This window comes from Carassius gibelio, chromosome B19, assembly GCF_023724105.1.
Source record: "Carassius gibelio isolate Cgi1373 ecotype wild population from Czech Republic chromosome B19, carGib1.2-hapl.c, whole genome shotgun sequence".
NCBI classification, from domain to species: domain Eukaryota; kingdom Metazoa; phylum Chordata; class Actinopteri; order Cypriniformes; family Cyprinidae; genus Carassius; species Carassius gibelio.
Genome location: NC_068414.1, coordinates 13144957 through 13159495, shown reverse-complemented (window position 1 = coordinate 13159495; position 14539 = coordinate 13144957). Strand labels below are relative to the sequence as shown.

Genomic DNA, 14539 nt, shown 5'->3' with positions numbered 1-14539 from the left:
ATATTTTCATAATCCTTGATTAGACTGACAGGACAGCTGATTCCTCAATAAACTCCTAATTTGCTGCTTATTAATAGCTTATAAGGTAGTTGTTAAGTTTAGGTTTTGGGTGGATTAAGGGATCTAAAATATGGTCATGTAGAATAAGACATTAATATGTGGTTTATAATGAGTACTAATAAACAGTCAATAAGATATTAATATTCATGCTAATAATCAGCTAGTTAATAGTGAAAATTGGACACTAAACAGTAATAAATGTCAGATTATTAAATATATTGTAAATAAAGAAATGTTGTTAAACATGTCTAAAGGTGCAAACAGATTTCTTTGGTTGGGGTAGTTAATTACCTCGTATTTTTTACATTATTGGAACCACATGAGGACATCAACTTACAAATCATACAGAATGGAGTATTTAGAAAATATAAAAATGGAGAAAGTTTTGTGCGAGATGTTGGTTTAGCATTTGTGGGTAGAAAATACAGTGTGTACAGAATAAAAACCATCATATCCTCATATAATATGGAAGAAACCAGTGTGAGTGTTTGTACTGTATCTGCGCATGTTTGCGGCATTTTGGGGGACAAAACTGTCCTTAAAAGTGTCAACTCCTCTCTTCAGAGATGTCCTTAATCACTAAATTGATTCTTAAATAGAAAATTGTATTGCTGTTTAGAAGCCTAAAGTGTGAGCTCTTTTTGGGGTTGATTTAGTCTATAATAATTATAATCGGCTTTAAACAATAGTTACTGGGATGTCCTGAGGAACACAGTGAAACAAAACCGTTTGAGTAAGTGCTAGTGTGTGTGAATGTGAGTGAGTGTGAGTGAGCGAGTAGGCACATGTGTGTGTGTGTGTGTGTGATAGAGGAACAGCTGCCAGGCTTTTACAATAGTTCTGTGGAATATGGCTAATTTGGTATTCATGAAATCTGGCTCTGGACTTGAGATGCTGTCCCCAGGCTGTCATGCCTGTTTCTGTCAGAAAAATATCCCCCTACAGTACAAAGTCTAGCTACTGAGACACACGAACACACACACACACACTGCACACACAAACATCTTACACAAACATCTCATGTCTCTGAACTGTTTACAGAGAAAATGATTCACATCATCAAGCGCAGACAGATGAAGGAGTACTTGGTTTTTGTCAAAGGCCGAACTTGAGGGCCGGTTTTGCCCAGGGGTGTTATAAGTGGCTGTACTCTAACTCAAAGATCATTATATTTGCATTTTATGAATTCAAAAAGTTTACCGCAGTTTTGCTGAACATAAATTCTCAAGTGAAAAGTTCACGGAAGTTCACTGAAGTCTGAATTAATTATGATTTCCAGTCCAAATCTCTGTGTTTCATTTCTATAAAGCATGGTTCACCCAAAAAAGAAACTCCAGCCATCATTTCATGTCATTTCAAATTCATAACTCTCCTTCGAAACACTTTTTGAAGAATGTACTTTTTGTTCTTTTTCCAAGCAGGAGAAAGAGTATGTACTGGAACTTTCAAGATACAAAAGACACGCAAAAGAACCAAAACAATATCATAAATGTAGCCCAAACCCTGCATGTATCTATCTCACTGGTAATCTTTCTCTCAAGTGAGCTATTAACCAGTCAGAGGGTTAACTGTGAATGAACCTTTCACAGAATTAATCATTAAGTGTAAGCTAATCTTCTGTAATTGGATCTCTTTAAGGAAGTAAGTCCATCAGGATTGGTGAAGGAAGACAGAATAGTATCTATCCTTTTAATTGATTATTAATTGAACTGCACGGTCTTCCTGTGGTGGGTGTCTGTTGTTGGGCCTGTGGCAACATGCAAACTTGCTGTGCTTAATCTACTGTATATGGTGACATCAACTCCAAAATGCATCGCAGTGTCACTTGGGTATGTCATTAATTTCATATGGTAACAGGCAAATAAATGTAGACTTACAAACAATAGTATAAGGGCACTGTACAACAAGCTTCCTAACTTCTGTTTGGACTGTTGGACTGAGTCCTGAAAATAACTATGTGTGAATCTTAGGTTGACAGAAACTACTGTATGAGTGGGACATGTCTGTTTTGCACCATATATGTCAATGCAACCCACATCATTGGAGATTTGCGAGATTTCATTTCTCAGTTACACAAAAAACACACTCCAGCTGATGCTGCCTGGTGTGATATTTACATTTTAATCAGTATTTTTGTCTTGTTTTCAGAGTAAAGACAAATCTAAGCATACTTCAATTTAGATACTTTGTTTAAGAAATAAAATAGAACAAGTTTCAAAACTGTTCATTCACATTGACCACAATAATATTTGATAAATTAAGCCACCTAAACAAAAACGATATAATAGGTGGCTTTACCTACCATGTACTAGCATCATACATCTTCACCTACTACGGATTTACTGTGTAATAACATGTTGTTCTGGAAAATTACCACATTTACTGCAAATGTGTTATGGTTAGGATTATAGGGGTAAGAGTTAGGTTAGGTTTGGGGGTAATGGTAAAAATGTGGATTTGGATTATATGTGTTAGAATTCAGTTTTAGGATAAAGTTAACATTAGGATTATAGGGTTTAGATTTAGGTTTTTGGTTAGGGTTATGGTCAGGGTCAGGGTTATGATTACTGTATAAGGCATAGACATCAGTTTGGGGTTAAGAGCAAGGTCAGATGAATATTATAAGGGTTAGAGATCAGTTTTGGGGTAAGGGTTAAATCAGGATTAGTATTATAGGTGTTAGAGTTAGGTTTTGGGTTAGGGTTATAGTGTTAAGGGTTAGGTTTGAGGTAAGGGTAAAGTTACATTTGGATTATAGGGGTTCGATTTAGGTTTGGGGGAAAGTGTAGCTTTAGGATTTTAGTGGGTCAGAGTTTGGTTTTGGGGTAAGGGTAAGGTTTGGATTAGGATTATAAGGGTTAGATTTAAGTATTGAGTGAAGGGTAAATTTAGGGTTAGGATTTTCAAGGTTCAAGGTATTTTTTTGGGTAATGCTACAGTAGGTAGGGTTAGGATTATAGTGATTTTTTTTAATTAAAAGATTTAGGTTTTGGGATAAGGGTCCAAAAATGTTATCCCAGGTCTTCCCAAAGTCAATTTTAAGGATGTCTACGTTTAACTGGAAAATAAGACAAAAATAATGATTAAGAAAATAAGTTTTTGCAATCATTGTCTACACTTTCTGGACAACTATATCAACTAGTTCACCAAGTTACACCAACCCTAGTCTGGGATGTTTAGGTGTGCACTCACCCTCTCCTCCTCCTCCCTCAGGTCAGGCATGGTGCTGACACACAGTGTAACTGCCGTAATGGCCACAAAGAGCACAGAGAGGCAAGCAAAGATCTTCCCAGGGATCCCGGAGTGAGGGTTCTCCACCATGTCTCTAAGGCTGTGCATGCAACCGTCCATACGCCCTTCCTCTGGGCTCCCGACGCAGGGCGCCTCCTCACAGGACTGGGGCGAGGTCAGCTCAGCCTCCTCCTCCTCCAGCCGGAGTCTCTCTCGCAGCTCCTCCTGCCGAAGACGGAGCTTCCTCAAGCAGCACCACTCCAGACTGGCCTCCTCCACACCCCAATACATCAGTTCCTCCTGAAAGGAGAGCGCGCACATCTCCCGCAGAAGACGAAGCTTCCCGGCCGCCAGGAACGAGACGATGGAGCGGAAGGCGCTGGGGCTTCGGTCGAAGAAGAACTCGTTGCAGTGCGCGTCATAGTCATCACACAAGTCGAGGATTTCCTCGGCATTGCTGCAGCTGCGTAACTTCCCCAAACGAGTCAATGGGAACTCCTCAAGAGTGGACCATGGTATGTGATAACGGATGCCACCCACGTTGATGATGGCGGTGCGGTCGACTAAAGCACCCTCATCCGCTCCAGCTCCTTGATTCCGGTGCACCTCGTCCTCCTGTACCCCAGGCTTGCACTGCAATTGTGCACGCTTGTAAAACACACCTTTTTTGCTGCTGATTTCACGCGGATTCTCCAAAGGGTTAAAGTGGAAGGAGGTAAACTGATGATCGGTGCTGCCTGCTAGGAAAGCCACCTCTTGGTACATCTCTGCTGTGCGTGGCTGTGCACTCCACAGATTTACAGTCTAGCAGGTCACGCTGGTCATCATCGATGAGCTCTGAGAGATAAAAGAGGAAGATTTAATGAAAACTTAATTTTCAGTTCCAGCTCCAGGTTGCTAAGCCCAAGGGGCACGATGCAACAAAATTAGCAGAGAAAACAACAGATTAATTAGTTCAGATATATCCAAAACACACTGGAAATGCTCAACAACACAAAGAAAATGGTCCCTTGTATACTGCACACACTTAAAGTAAAAGTTAGCTGATTTTCAACCAGTTTTGTGTTATTCATTTCAGAAGCAAATGGAAATGAACGCTACCTATGTTTCCATCCAAATATTCAAATTCAAAACTTATTCGAATATTACATGAAACATTTCATCTAAACAAGACAAAGAGAATAAAATAGTCACTTCCTGGTAAATTGGCACTAAATATCACTAAGATAACTAGGAGAAGCCACTGAATATAACAATTTTAATTTACAATACATTGCTTGTGCTTCAAAATGAGCAGGCAAGACAATAAATGCTTTCATTGCTTTCGGAGGTGGATGCTGCTGTTTGGGAACGCAGTCGTGTAGGACTTATACTGAAATACTTTGATGACAGACTTTGCTCAGGCATTTCAGAAGTCCATAATAACATATAGATGCTGTGAACGAGACCGGTTCGCTGCTAGTCAAGTTTTCCCGTCTCATAGCGCAAAGTCACATGAGTTTTTTGATCCGCATGGAGGAATTTATTTGGTAAATATGTTTCCATCGTAGTTTATGCACATTTTTCTTATCAAATAAAAAGTTTATTTATGCATTTATGCGTTTTTTATGCAAATTCCAAAATGTGCTTAAAAAAATAGGTGGATGGAAGCACAGCTGGTGTTAACTCTTTCCCTGACACTGACAAAATATCTCGTCTTTTATGAGAAAACGCAAAGACGAGATTTTACCACTCTCCGTGTTTTCACTGTTATACGTTTGGGTGTGCTATTACACATCTTCTTAATGAGACCAGATTCTCCGGATCAAAAACACAGCAAAGGAAGATGCAGGAATGAGTGATTTCATATTTAACCAGATGCATATGAAAAATAATGCAATTATCAACAATAAACAGCATATCAATCAAAAATGCCTAATGTTACCGAGTGAAATGTCGATCCAGGAAGTGGTAAAGGACTGTGCATGCTTTGAGGGTGGAAGTGAACTACTTCATCTATGCTTTGTTCACCGAACTGTACATGATCCAGTGTAGTCTTTGATAAAAACAAAAGCAACAAAATGTTGCTTTTTTTAATAAAACTTACCTACATTCAAGTGTTGATTAACTAAAGAATGCTTAAAGCTAGAGTTTTGTTTTGTTCTTTATTTTGATGTATTGCATGCTCAGATATTCATATAACAACCCATTCTCAGGGCCATGAAAATTTAATGTAAATGGTCAAAAATGCAGGCAGTGGCTGGCAACTTAAAAAAAACGCTGGCAGGGAAAGAGAATAAAAATATTTAAGAGTTAATAATATTATAAATGTAATAACTAACTTTGCAAATTGCAAATATGTTTATTATTTATAATTTACAATAAATATATTTATTAAAATTAAATTTAAATTAGATTTATGCATTTAGCAGATGCTTTTATCCAAAGCGACTTACAGTGCATTCAGGCTATCAATTTTTACCTATTTATATAATTGCAAATATATTTAAATACATGACATACAAGTTTCGATAGAAATGACATAAATGTATATTTTAGTATCTTTATGCTTGTCATAAAGACCAGTTATGAAGTGAGATATAAAGATATATTGATGTCCTATTTAAGTTGGTCAAAAAGCACTCTACAGTGAACTGCATTTAATATAAATTTAAACTACAACACATTTTGATTTAATTGCAATTAACAATTAACTTATTCTCTGAAAACATTACATTTAGTTCACGCTTAAGAATATTCTTCTAAAGTATATAATTTCCAAGTAAGTCTTACCTTTTTTAAAAGTATATGGACTAGTCATACGTCATATGGACACTTTAATGGTGTTTTTGCTTTATTTTGGTCATCATTCTTTGTAATCGCATTGAAAAACATGACTGCATTGAAGAAAAAGACCTTTACATTATATCTACTGTACATTATAACCTAAATGCAATTGAATTCCATTTCTTCAAAAACTACTCCAGTTTTCTATTCCACCAATGTCTTCTACTCCAACATTCTAAAAATGTTGAGTGAATATTAGTACACTTTTACATGGGTGAAGAATTTAGACTTTTCAATTTATCATTCCATGAGCTCTGGATTTCAAATAAGCAGCATGTTAACCGTCTCAAGGGTAAAAACACTCATTAAAAAATACGTAATGAATGCATAAAAGTTGTCAAATATCAACAGTAATGCTGCATAATTCATACTAATATATTCACTGTATCAGTCTCCTAATGCAACATCACATTCTCCTGACATATTTGCATATTTTCTTTTCTCAATCAGTAGTTAAAATCAGTTCTACCATGGCTTTGTAAGTATCAATTGCTCACAAGTCACAAGATGCAGTAAATCCATGTCACAACACAAGTTGACTCCGGAGGAATTAATTATGATGTTTTCTTTTCTACTGATGGATAAGTTCCTAAATGAGCCATGTTCTCTACACAATGGCAGAGTAAGGTCCGGTGCGCTCACATGAACATATAATTAGTCTGACTGAAACAGGAGATTTATGAAGCAGAGGATTCAGTCATTCTGAGAAACACCATCCATTCGTCTTACAATGGCCATTCAACCTTTTGTGAAATTAAAGCATAATGTTTTCAAACAGCATATCTGAGCAGAAAGGCATCTCTGATTACTGTCTTATGCAAGTTTTAGACGTCAGAAATGATGAATAAAAACTGGTGCTATCATGGTGGATGTTAATAAACTTCAAAAAGCTCACCAAAAACCAAATTGAATATTTCTATCCTAAATTTCCCTCCCATTTATATTACAAATGCAACCTGTTTTAGCATGACTTAGCAGTAATTATAGAAACGTTTGAGCATTATATATGATTCAGCTTTCTATCTCGTCTGGGCTTTAATTTGATTTCTTAGCATGTTTTTTGAGCCCTGAGGCCTCTGACAATCCAAATGAATCACTGTTGAACTGAAACAAGTGCAGAGAAAGATGCCATGTGTTACCGTTCGATCCATGAGTCAATATATGACCCAGCATTTCCTGCATGAAGCTCATACTGCCATCATTTGAGCTCAAACTGCACATCATGTGCCAGTTCAACAAGCTGCCAAGGCATTTTTAAAAATGCAAACGAGCCAGACTTTTCTCATGTCCAAAGACGACACTAGGAAGCAACATCTACCAATGATAAATGATACACAAAAGATTTGAGTAAAGCAGAGCAACGTGACAGATCTTTCCAATGTAAGATGACTTTCACCACAGTCAAGTGAATACAAAGCAGTCAAACACAAAACCCTTTTTGTATGCACTGCTGTTCAAAGATCTGGGTTGGCAGGACCTTTCAATATTTTGGAAAGAAGTCTCTGCATGAAAAGTACAGTAAAAACAGTAATATTGTGAAATCTTTTTTGGAATAAAAAACTGGTCGCACTATTTATACTGATTACTGAAAGTATAAATATACAATAATACAGAAATAATAAGGATGCATAAAGACATTTAAGATTTCTATTTCCAATAAATGCTGTTTTTCTGAACTTTTATCATAAAAACGTATCACAAAAACATGAAGCATCACAACTGCTTTCAACATTAATTATAAGAAATGTTTCTTGAGCAGCACTGAAGACTAGAAACTGGAGAAATTATACATAAATTGAACACAAATAGAAAACAGTTATTTGAAACTGAAATAATATTTCACAATATTAATGTTTGTAATGTATCCTGGACAAGAGACTTCTTTAACACAATAAAAGTTTTTCATGGTAAAACACTACACAAATTCTACAGTTAAATACTTGTAATTAGTAATTGTAAAGTTCCTTTACTATATATGGTCAAAAGCTGGATCGAAAGGGACATTTAATGTAATTTAATAGTAAAATACGGTTAAATTTACAGTTTTACTGTAATTTCTGACAGATTTGTTTTACAGAGAAATAGTGTTTATATACGGTAGGTCCTATATACATTCTCGTATTTAATGCAAACATGCAGACATACTTTAAACATGCACAAAAGAAGCGAACACATTTAAATGAATTTCCTCAAAGGCAAAGAGTGTAAGAGACAGTGTGGGCAGATCTGTCTGCTAGCGCTTTCTTTCTTTCTTCCTTTTCTTTCCCACAGCTGTTTGCTCTATTAATTACATTCACAATCACTGAGAATCCACTCTATTCCTTCAGTCCTGTGGGTCTGTATTGAGATCTATAGAAGCGATGGTAAAAGACTGTGGAGACTGTCATCACTATTAGCAATCAGCACAGATCAATTCCAAGATGCCTGAAACATTGATTTCCGTTTTGTGAACTTCATAACAGCGCACAGGAGGCTGGAGGTCTCTGTACAGACATATGAAAACACAAGCCACACACACACTCTCCAGCACAGACAGCCGAGAGATGAAGAGCAAGATGTTGGGCGGCCGTACAGGAGCATGTATGAGTGATGGTGCTGTGTGTCTCCCGGGGAAGATGAAATTCAATAGTGCTGATGGGGAGATTTCTGCAATGGCACTTTGAGTTAGAGACTTATAAAGTCACGCATGAATCAATATGAGCTATTCGTGCTTGTTCTTAATAGATGCCGACGTTATTCACGCTATTGCGCTGTAAAACGGATGGGAAGACACTAAGTGCATTGTTTATCTGTCACTCAGTTTTTGTTTTATATCTGCAGAGATGATGAGTTGTGCTGCTAGGCAAACCTCAAAAAGTTTATGATAAAACTGCCAGCACTCTTCACAATTTAACACAACAAGTTAAAGTGGCATTGTTTCCCGATCAAAAAACAACAACAAAAAAGTATTTGTATTTATTTTAATGTTGAAATAGAATCAGTTGCAATGACTACTTTGAATTGATATGCATTTACCACCATGCTTTTGTCAGACTTTTGTCATGCATTGCATTCAAGGTGCAATTGATGCATTCTCCTAGAATCGAACCCATTACCAAGGTGTTGCAAGCAACAAGGCCACAATATGTAATATGTAAAATTCAGAGAAGAAATTAAAATAAAGATGTGCACATCACACTCAGATTAAAATGTCAATGTAGACACACATGGATTCATTTAAAATAAACCTCTGCTGGATAAGTGTGACAGGTTTGGGGTCTGTTTCATTTTTTAATGAAGGGGTCATTTCTCATTTCTCAGAGGCAATACGGACAAATGAAGTTGGACAGTTCGAAGCGGCAAGAAAAGTGTATCCTTGTTATTTTTTAACACTGTACAAGTGGTTCATGTACAGTAGTACATCTATAGAAATCCCATCACAGGTCTAGAGTCAGAACCAAACAAGCATTTAAAAAAAAGCTTTTTGATCATTAAGAGACAGTGTTAATATTGTACCAAACGTATATTTTACATTACGTCATGAGTTTCAGGAAATCGCTCATGATTATAAATGTGCCATTAAAATTTACCCAGATGTCATTCAACATTCAAAGGATTTGTATACTAAGCAACCCTAACTAAAATAAGCTTTTTAATGGATATTTAATAGGATGTAATAGGAGGTCATTTATAATCGACATTTCTAAGAAAATAGTGCTTCTTGAATGTACTTGATCTGACAAACCTTATATAATACTGTTATATATATTATGAAGTGGTCATAAAACGCACAATACGTGTTTTCATCAAGCTTTTAGATTACCTCTTCATTTAAAATAATTCATATATTGTTTCTGCATGACTGACACGACATGGACTCTTCAGTATGCTAGTAAAACGAAGCCATGTTTTTATTAAACATAGCTTTGACGTTAATATTCATTCTTAATTATGTAACTTTATAGTTTTCCATCTTAATTAACATTTGCCTGAAATCACACTGCTCTCGTCCAAGACAAATGAGAAACAGAACAGTGCACTGATAAAGGCTTTTTATAGCGAAATTCTAACCTAGAACGCTTTTTTTTTTGGAACTCAGAAAGATTCGAATTAATCTTCCGCGGTTACTATTGAGATCTTATAGACAGAAAAAAAATAAAAAAAGGGTTGCATATACATACAGAAAATATATGCATATAATAGACTCATTCCAAACAAGCCCAAACTCAGAAAAATTCCCAGTGACCAGTCACTTACCCGTTTTAAGCCCATTGGTTTTGCGCTGCCCTGCTCATTTTCAGCTCGCACGTGCACGTTGTGCTGTGATGCGCTCGCACAGTTACTATTCATCCCTTTCTCCGCATTGCTGGCTGATTTTATTCCAGCATCAGACTGACTCCAGCTCACAACTGCTGAAGTTCCTCAGTCCTCGTGTCAGATCCGGATCTGATGGGTGTTACTGCTGCTCTCGCGCGCACACTCGAGTCCCCAGCTCACCTCGAGCTTGTTTGCTGAGCAATAACGACGCATTACCATGCAGAAATACATTACAAACACTCCTCTCTCGGATTCCACGGGTTTGCTAATTAAATCATGCTCGTTATGTGTAATCCATCCTGCTGAATGCACGCGGAGGAGAGCTCTTTCCAGCTAGTTTTAAAACATTAATCCTGTTCTTTAACTTTTTTCTCTCTCTTTCTCTCTCCAATCCTTCAGTCGCTCGTTTTGCATTAAACGCGTCGTGTTAATGATATCAGCGTGCGTATGGGCGTGCGTGATGCATGAACAAAAACAGCAATATTTCATTATTTTAGCTCGTGTTATTTTATATTAAACACAATAACAGCGCCAAAACTAATGAATAGAATCATAATTCTATAAACAATAACAATACAATGTAATTTTAATATTAAAATCTGGTCTTTTTTTTATATTGTCTGTAAAACTATAGCTCAGAATGGAAAATGCATGCTTTAAAAATACATACAAATTAAAATTGCATATATTATAAAACATGAATAAATCTCAGTCTCTCTGTTATTTTTGTGTGATTCAGAGGTGGACACAGTCTGGCCACTGAGGGGAGACAGAGAAGTCGATCACACTGAGGGACTGTCAGTAGCATGTAATGTCCATTATCAAGTTCACATCTTTTTTTTTACATCAGTTATCTAAAAAGCACCTGAGAATATCAATCTGTCAGGTAATATTTGGTTTTACAGCAACTCTCTCACTGCAGTTTAAAATATCAAACACTAAATCACAGTTAATATCTTGGCTTCTGCAATGCATTAAAGAATGACATAATGATTCCCATGACCTGCTCTGAATGGACTGTGTATTTCATGTTGCTTGGCTCTGAGAGGAATCAAAATGAACTATGCATCGAGAGCTTTGTAATTAAAGGCTGAGAGCTGATTTGTGGAGAAACGTCTGCACGTCAGACGCTCAGCATCACACGGCTCGCTGTTGTTTTCTTCATGCCAAACAAACAGAAAACATTATGTAAATCATCTCTAAATCAGTTTAATGAGAGCGAACTGGTTATGTATTTGTGAGGAAGAATGTTCTCTGTTTTTCCTTGTATCCACAAAGTGGATGTTATGTGACTATACAAATTTTTGATGAGATTTGGATGGCCTATAAAATTTTCATTGTTTTGTATTCAAGTTTAATGTCTTAAAACTGACTCAACAGTCATGGTAATACTTTTTTACTGGCAAGAAATGAAGTCTGTCACTTGTACAGAATAGCCTACATAACCATCATTTCTATGAGTATGCAGTACACTGTATCAACATTTAAAGGAATAATTCACCCAAAACTTAAAACGTGCTCACCCTAAGGTCAACTAAGATAGATAAGACAGATAAGTGACTTTTGTGAACAAACATCGATAAGTGTGTTTGTTCATCAGAACAGATTTGGAAACATTTAGCATTCCATCACTTGTTCACCAATGGATCCTCTGCGATGAATGGGTGCCGTCAGAACGAGAGTCCAAAAAGATGATAAAAACATCACAATAATTCACAGCACTCCAGTCCATCAGTTAATGACTTGTGAAGTGAAAACCTGCATGTTTGTAAGAAACAAATCCATCATTAAGATGTTTTTTTACTTCAAACCATTGCTTCCAGCTACGTCCATAATATTGTTTTCCCCAGTGAAAAAAAAAAACAGTTCCAAACAAATATATCAGTGGATTTTGATGGGAGAGGACAACCAGGAGATGGACTTTTTCACTGGAGGAAGTGTTATTATGAATTATGGACTCATGGTTAACTTAATCTTAACAAGGATCTTAATAATGGATTGGTTTCTTACAAACGCAGCTTTTCATTTCACAAGGTGTTTATTGATGGACTGGAGTGGCATGAATTACTTGTGGATTAATGTGACGGCACCCATTCACTGCAGAGGATCCATTAGTAAACAAGTGATGTAATTCTACATTTCCACAAATCAGTTCCAATGAAGAAACAAAATGAGTAAACTTCCATAAAATGTGCTTTTTTTGGGGTGACCTACTCCTTTAATGCACACTGACAGCATTTCTATGGGCTTTACGATAGAAAACAGCGGAAATGGATTAAGCAGAAGCTGTCTTGTAAGTCTTGCGGTAACAAATGTAGAGAACAGGCCCGGCTGAAGCGTTGTTTGGAAGCTGTACTGCACTTGCCCACACAAACACAAGTGACGCAAATGCAGTATTTTCTCCCGAGTGCCGCTCCTGAAGTAACGGCGGTGATGGTTCGAGCTGACGGTGTCATAATGAGGAGCAATGCTGTGGGTAGAGGGGCTTCACTCATGTCAGACACACAAGCTAATGACACACGGAGAAAGCAAGTGCTATGTCCAAACGTATATCGTCAATCACAAGTCTTGCAGGCAGACTGCTGTGGATGGCGTATCTGCCTAAAGATCCTCGCAGAGACGATAATAGTGTACGTTCATGCAATGTGCCACATGTGATGTTTAGACAGCCATGCATTCAAGTAAATGTGATTACACACATGATTACACACAGTAACGGTGCCGCAGAGAGAACGTTTTGATCATAAACTTCTCTTCTAGCTGTTGAATGGTGTTTGTGTGTAAGAGCATGTCTCAGCGTCTGTTACCTGTAAGCACAGCACCGGGGTGTTTCTGTCGTGCAGCTGAATGAAAAAAGGCTTTAAAGCCTCCCATTCTCATTTCCCAGCTTTGCAGGTTTCATGGCTGAAGCAATAAAATTTCCATAGATTAAATAACCTGGATTTGACACATTGGTATCACAGTAGGTTCTTTATAGTTTTAAATATAAGTTTAAATCATACTTTAATTGAAATTAAATATAATGTGACAATTCAACATCAGAAAACTGACAACTAGCAATACATTTTTATCAATCAGCTTATTGGAATATGTATTTTTATGCGTGTGTTTGACACATTTTCTTGATATAAGTTTTCTCTTGCTGGATGTACTTAAAGTTGGAATAAAATGAAAATTCACCCTATCTACAGTATTTTCTTAATGCATATTGCATATATTACAGAACAATTCTTCAGTGCACACATTTCATTTTTTTATCTTGTAATATTTAATCTGATTACTACACCTTCCTGTAAAAGTGACAGACTTCTCTCTGTGATGTATGCAGGTCATTAATAAGCAGCAGATTAGGAGATTTGTTGAGGTAAAAGTCAAAGTTAATAGAAAGTGAGAATTAGTCCCCAAACTAAAGTGAGACCAAATTACTCAAATCGTGATCTTTACACTGGAGACACCAGATCTGCCCTCCCCGCTAATCCCAAGGCATAGCAAAGACCAATACAAAGAAAGGATTTTTAGAAATCTTGGCCAACTGAAAAGTATTAACATGAAAAGTATGAGCATGTACAGCACTCAATACTTAGTTGGTGGCGTGGCATGGAGTCGATCAGTCTGTGGCACTGCTCAGCTGTTATGAGAGCCCAGGATACTCTGATAGTGGACTTCAGCTCTTCTGCATTGTTGGGTCTGGCATATCACATCTTCCTCTTCACAATACCCCATAGATTTTCTATTGCTGGCCAATTAAGAACAGGGATAACATGGTCCTTAAACCAGGTACTGGTAGCTTGTGCCAAGTCCTGTTGGAAAATGAAATCTGCATCTCCATAAAGTTGGTCAAAAGCAGGAAGCAAGAAGTGCTCTACAACTTCCTGGTATATGGCTGCGTTGACCTTTGACCTCAGAAAACACAGTGAACCAACACCAGCAGATGACATGGCACCGCAAACCATCACTGACTGTGGAAACTTTACACTGGGACCTCAAGCAACGTGGATTGTGTGTCTCTCCTCTCTTCCTCCAGACTCTGGGACCCTGATTTCCAAAGGAAATGCAAAATTTACTTTCATCTGAGCACATAACTTTGGACCACTCCACAACAGTCCAGTCCCTTTTGAAGCGAGAC

The 14539-nt window shown here is 37.2% G+C and overlaps 1 protein-coding gene across 1 annotated transcript in view; it reads right to left on the bottom strand.

Moving 5' to 3' along the window:
- LOC127979589 (potassium voltage-gated channel subfamily G member 2-like) overlaps positions 1-10775 on the bottom strand; it is a 28618-nt gene extending 17843 nt beyond the window's left edge. Inside the window, exons 1-2 of the mRNA XM_052585127.1 lie at positions 10354-10775; positions 3253-4128 (exon numbers count right to left, since the gene is read on the bottom strand). Of these exons, the coding sequence (XP_052441087.1) occupies positions 3253-4056 (804 nt within the window). The 5' untranslated portion in view covers positions 4057-4128; positions 10354-10775. The remainder of the gene's footprint in view (positions 1-3252; positions 4129-10353) is intronic.
- Between the last annotated feature and the right edge of the window lie 3764 nt (positions 10776-14539).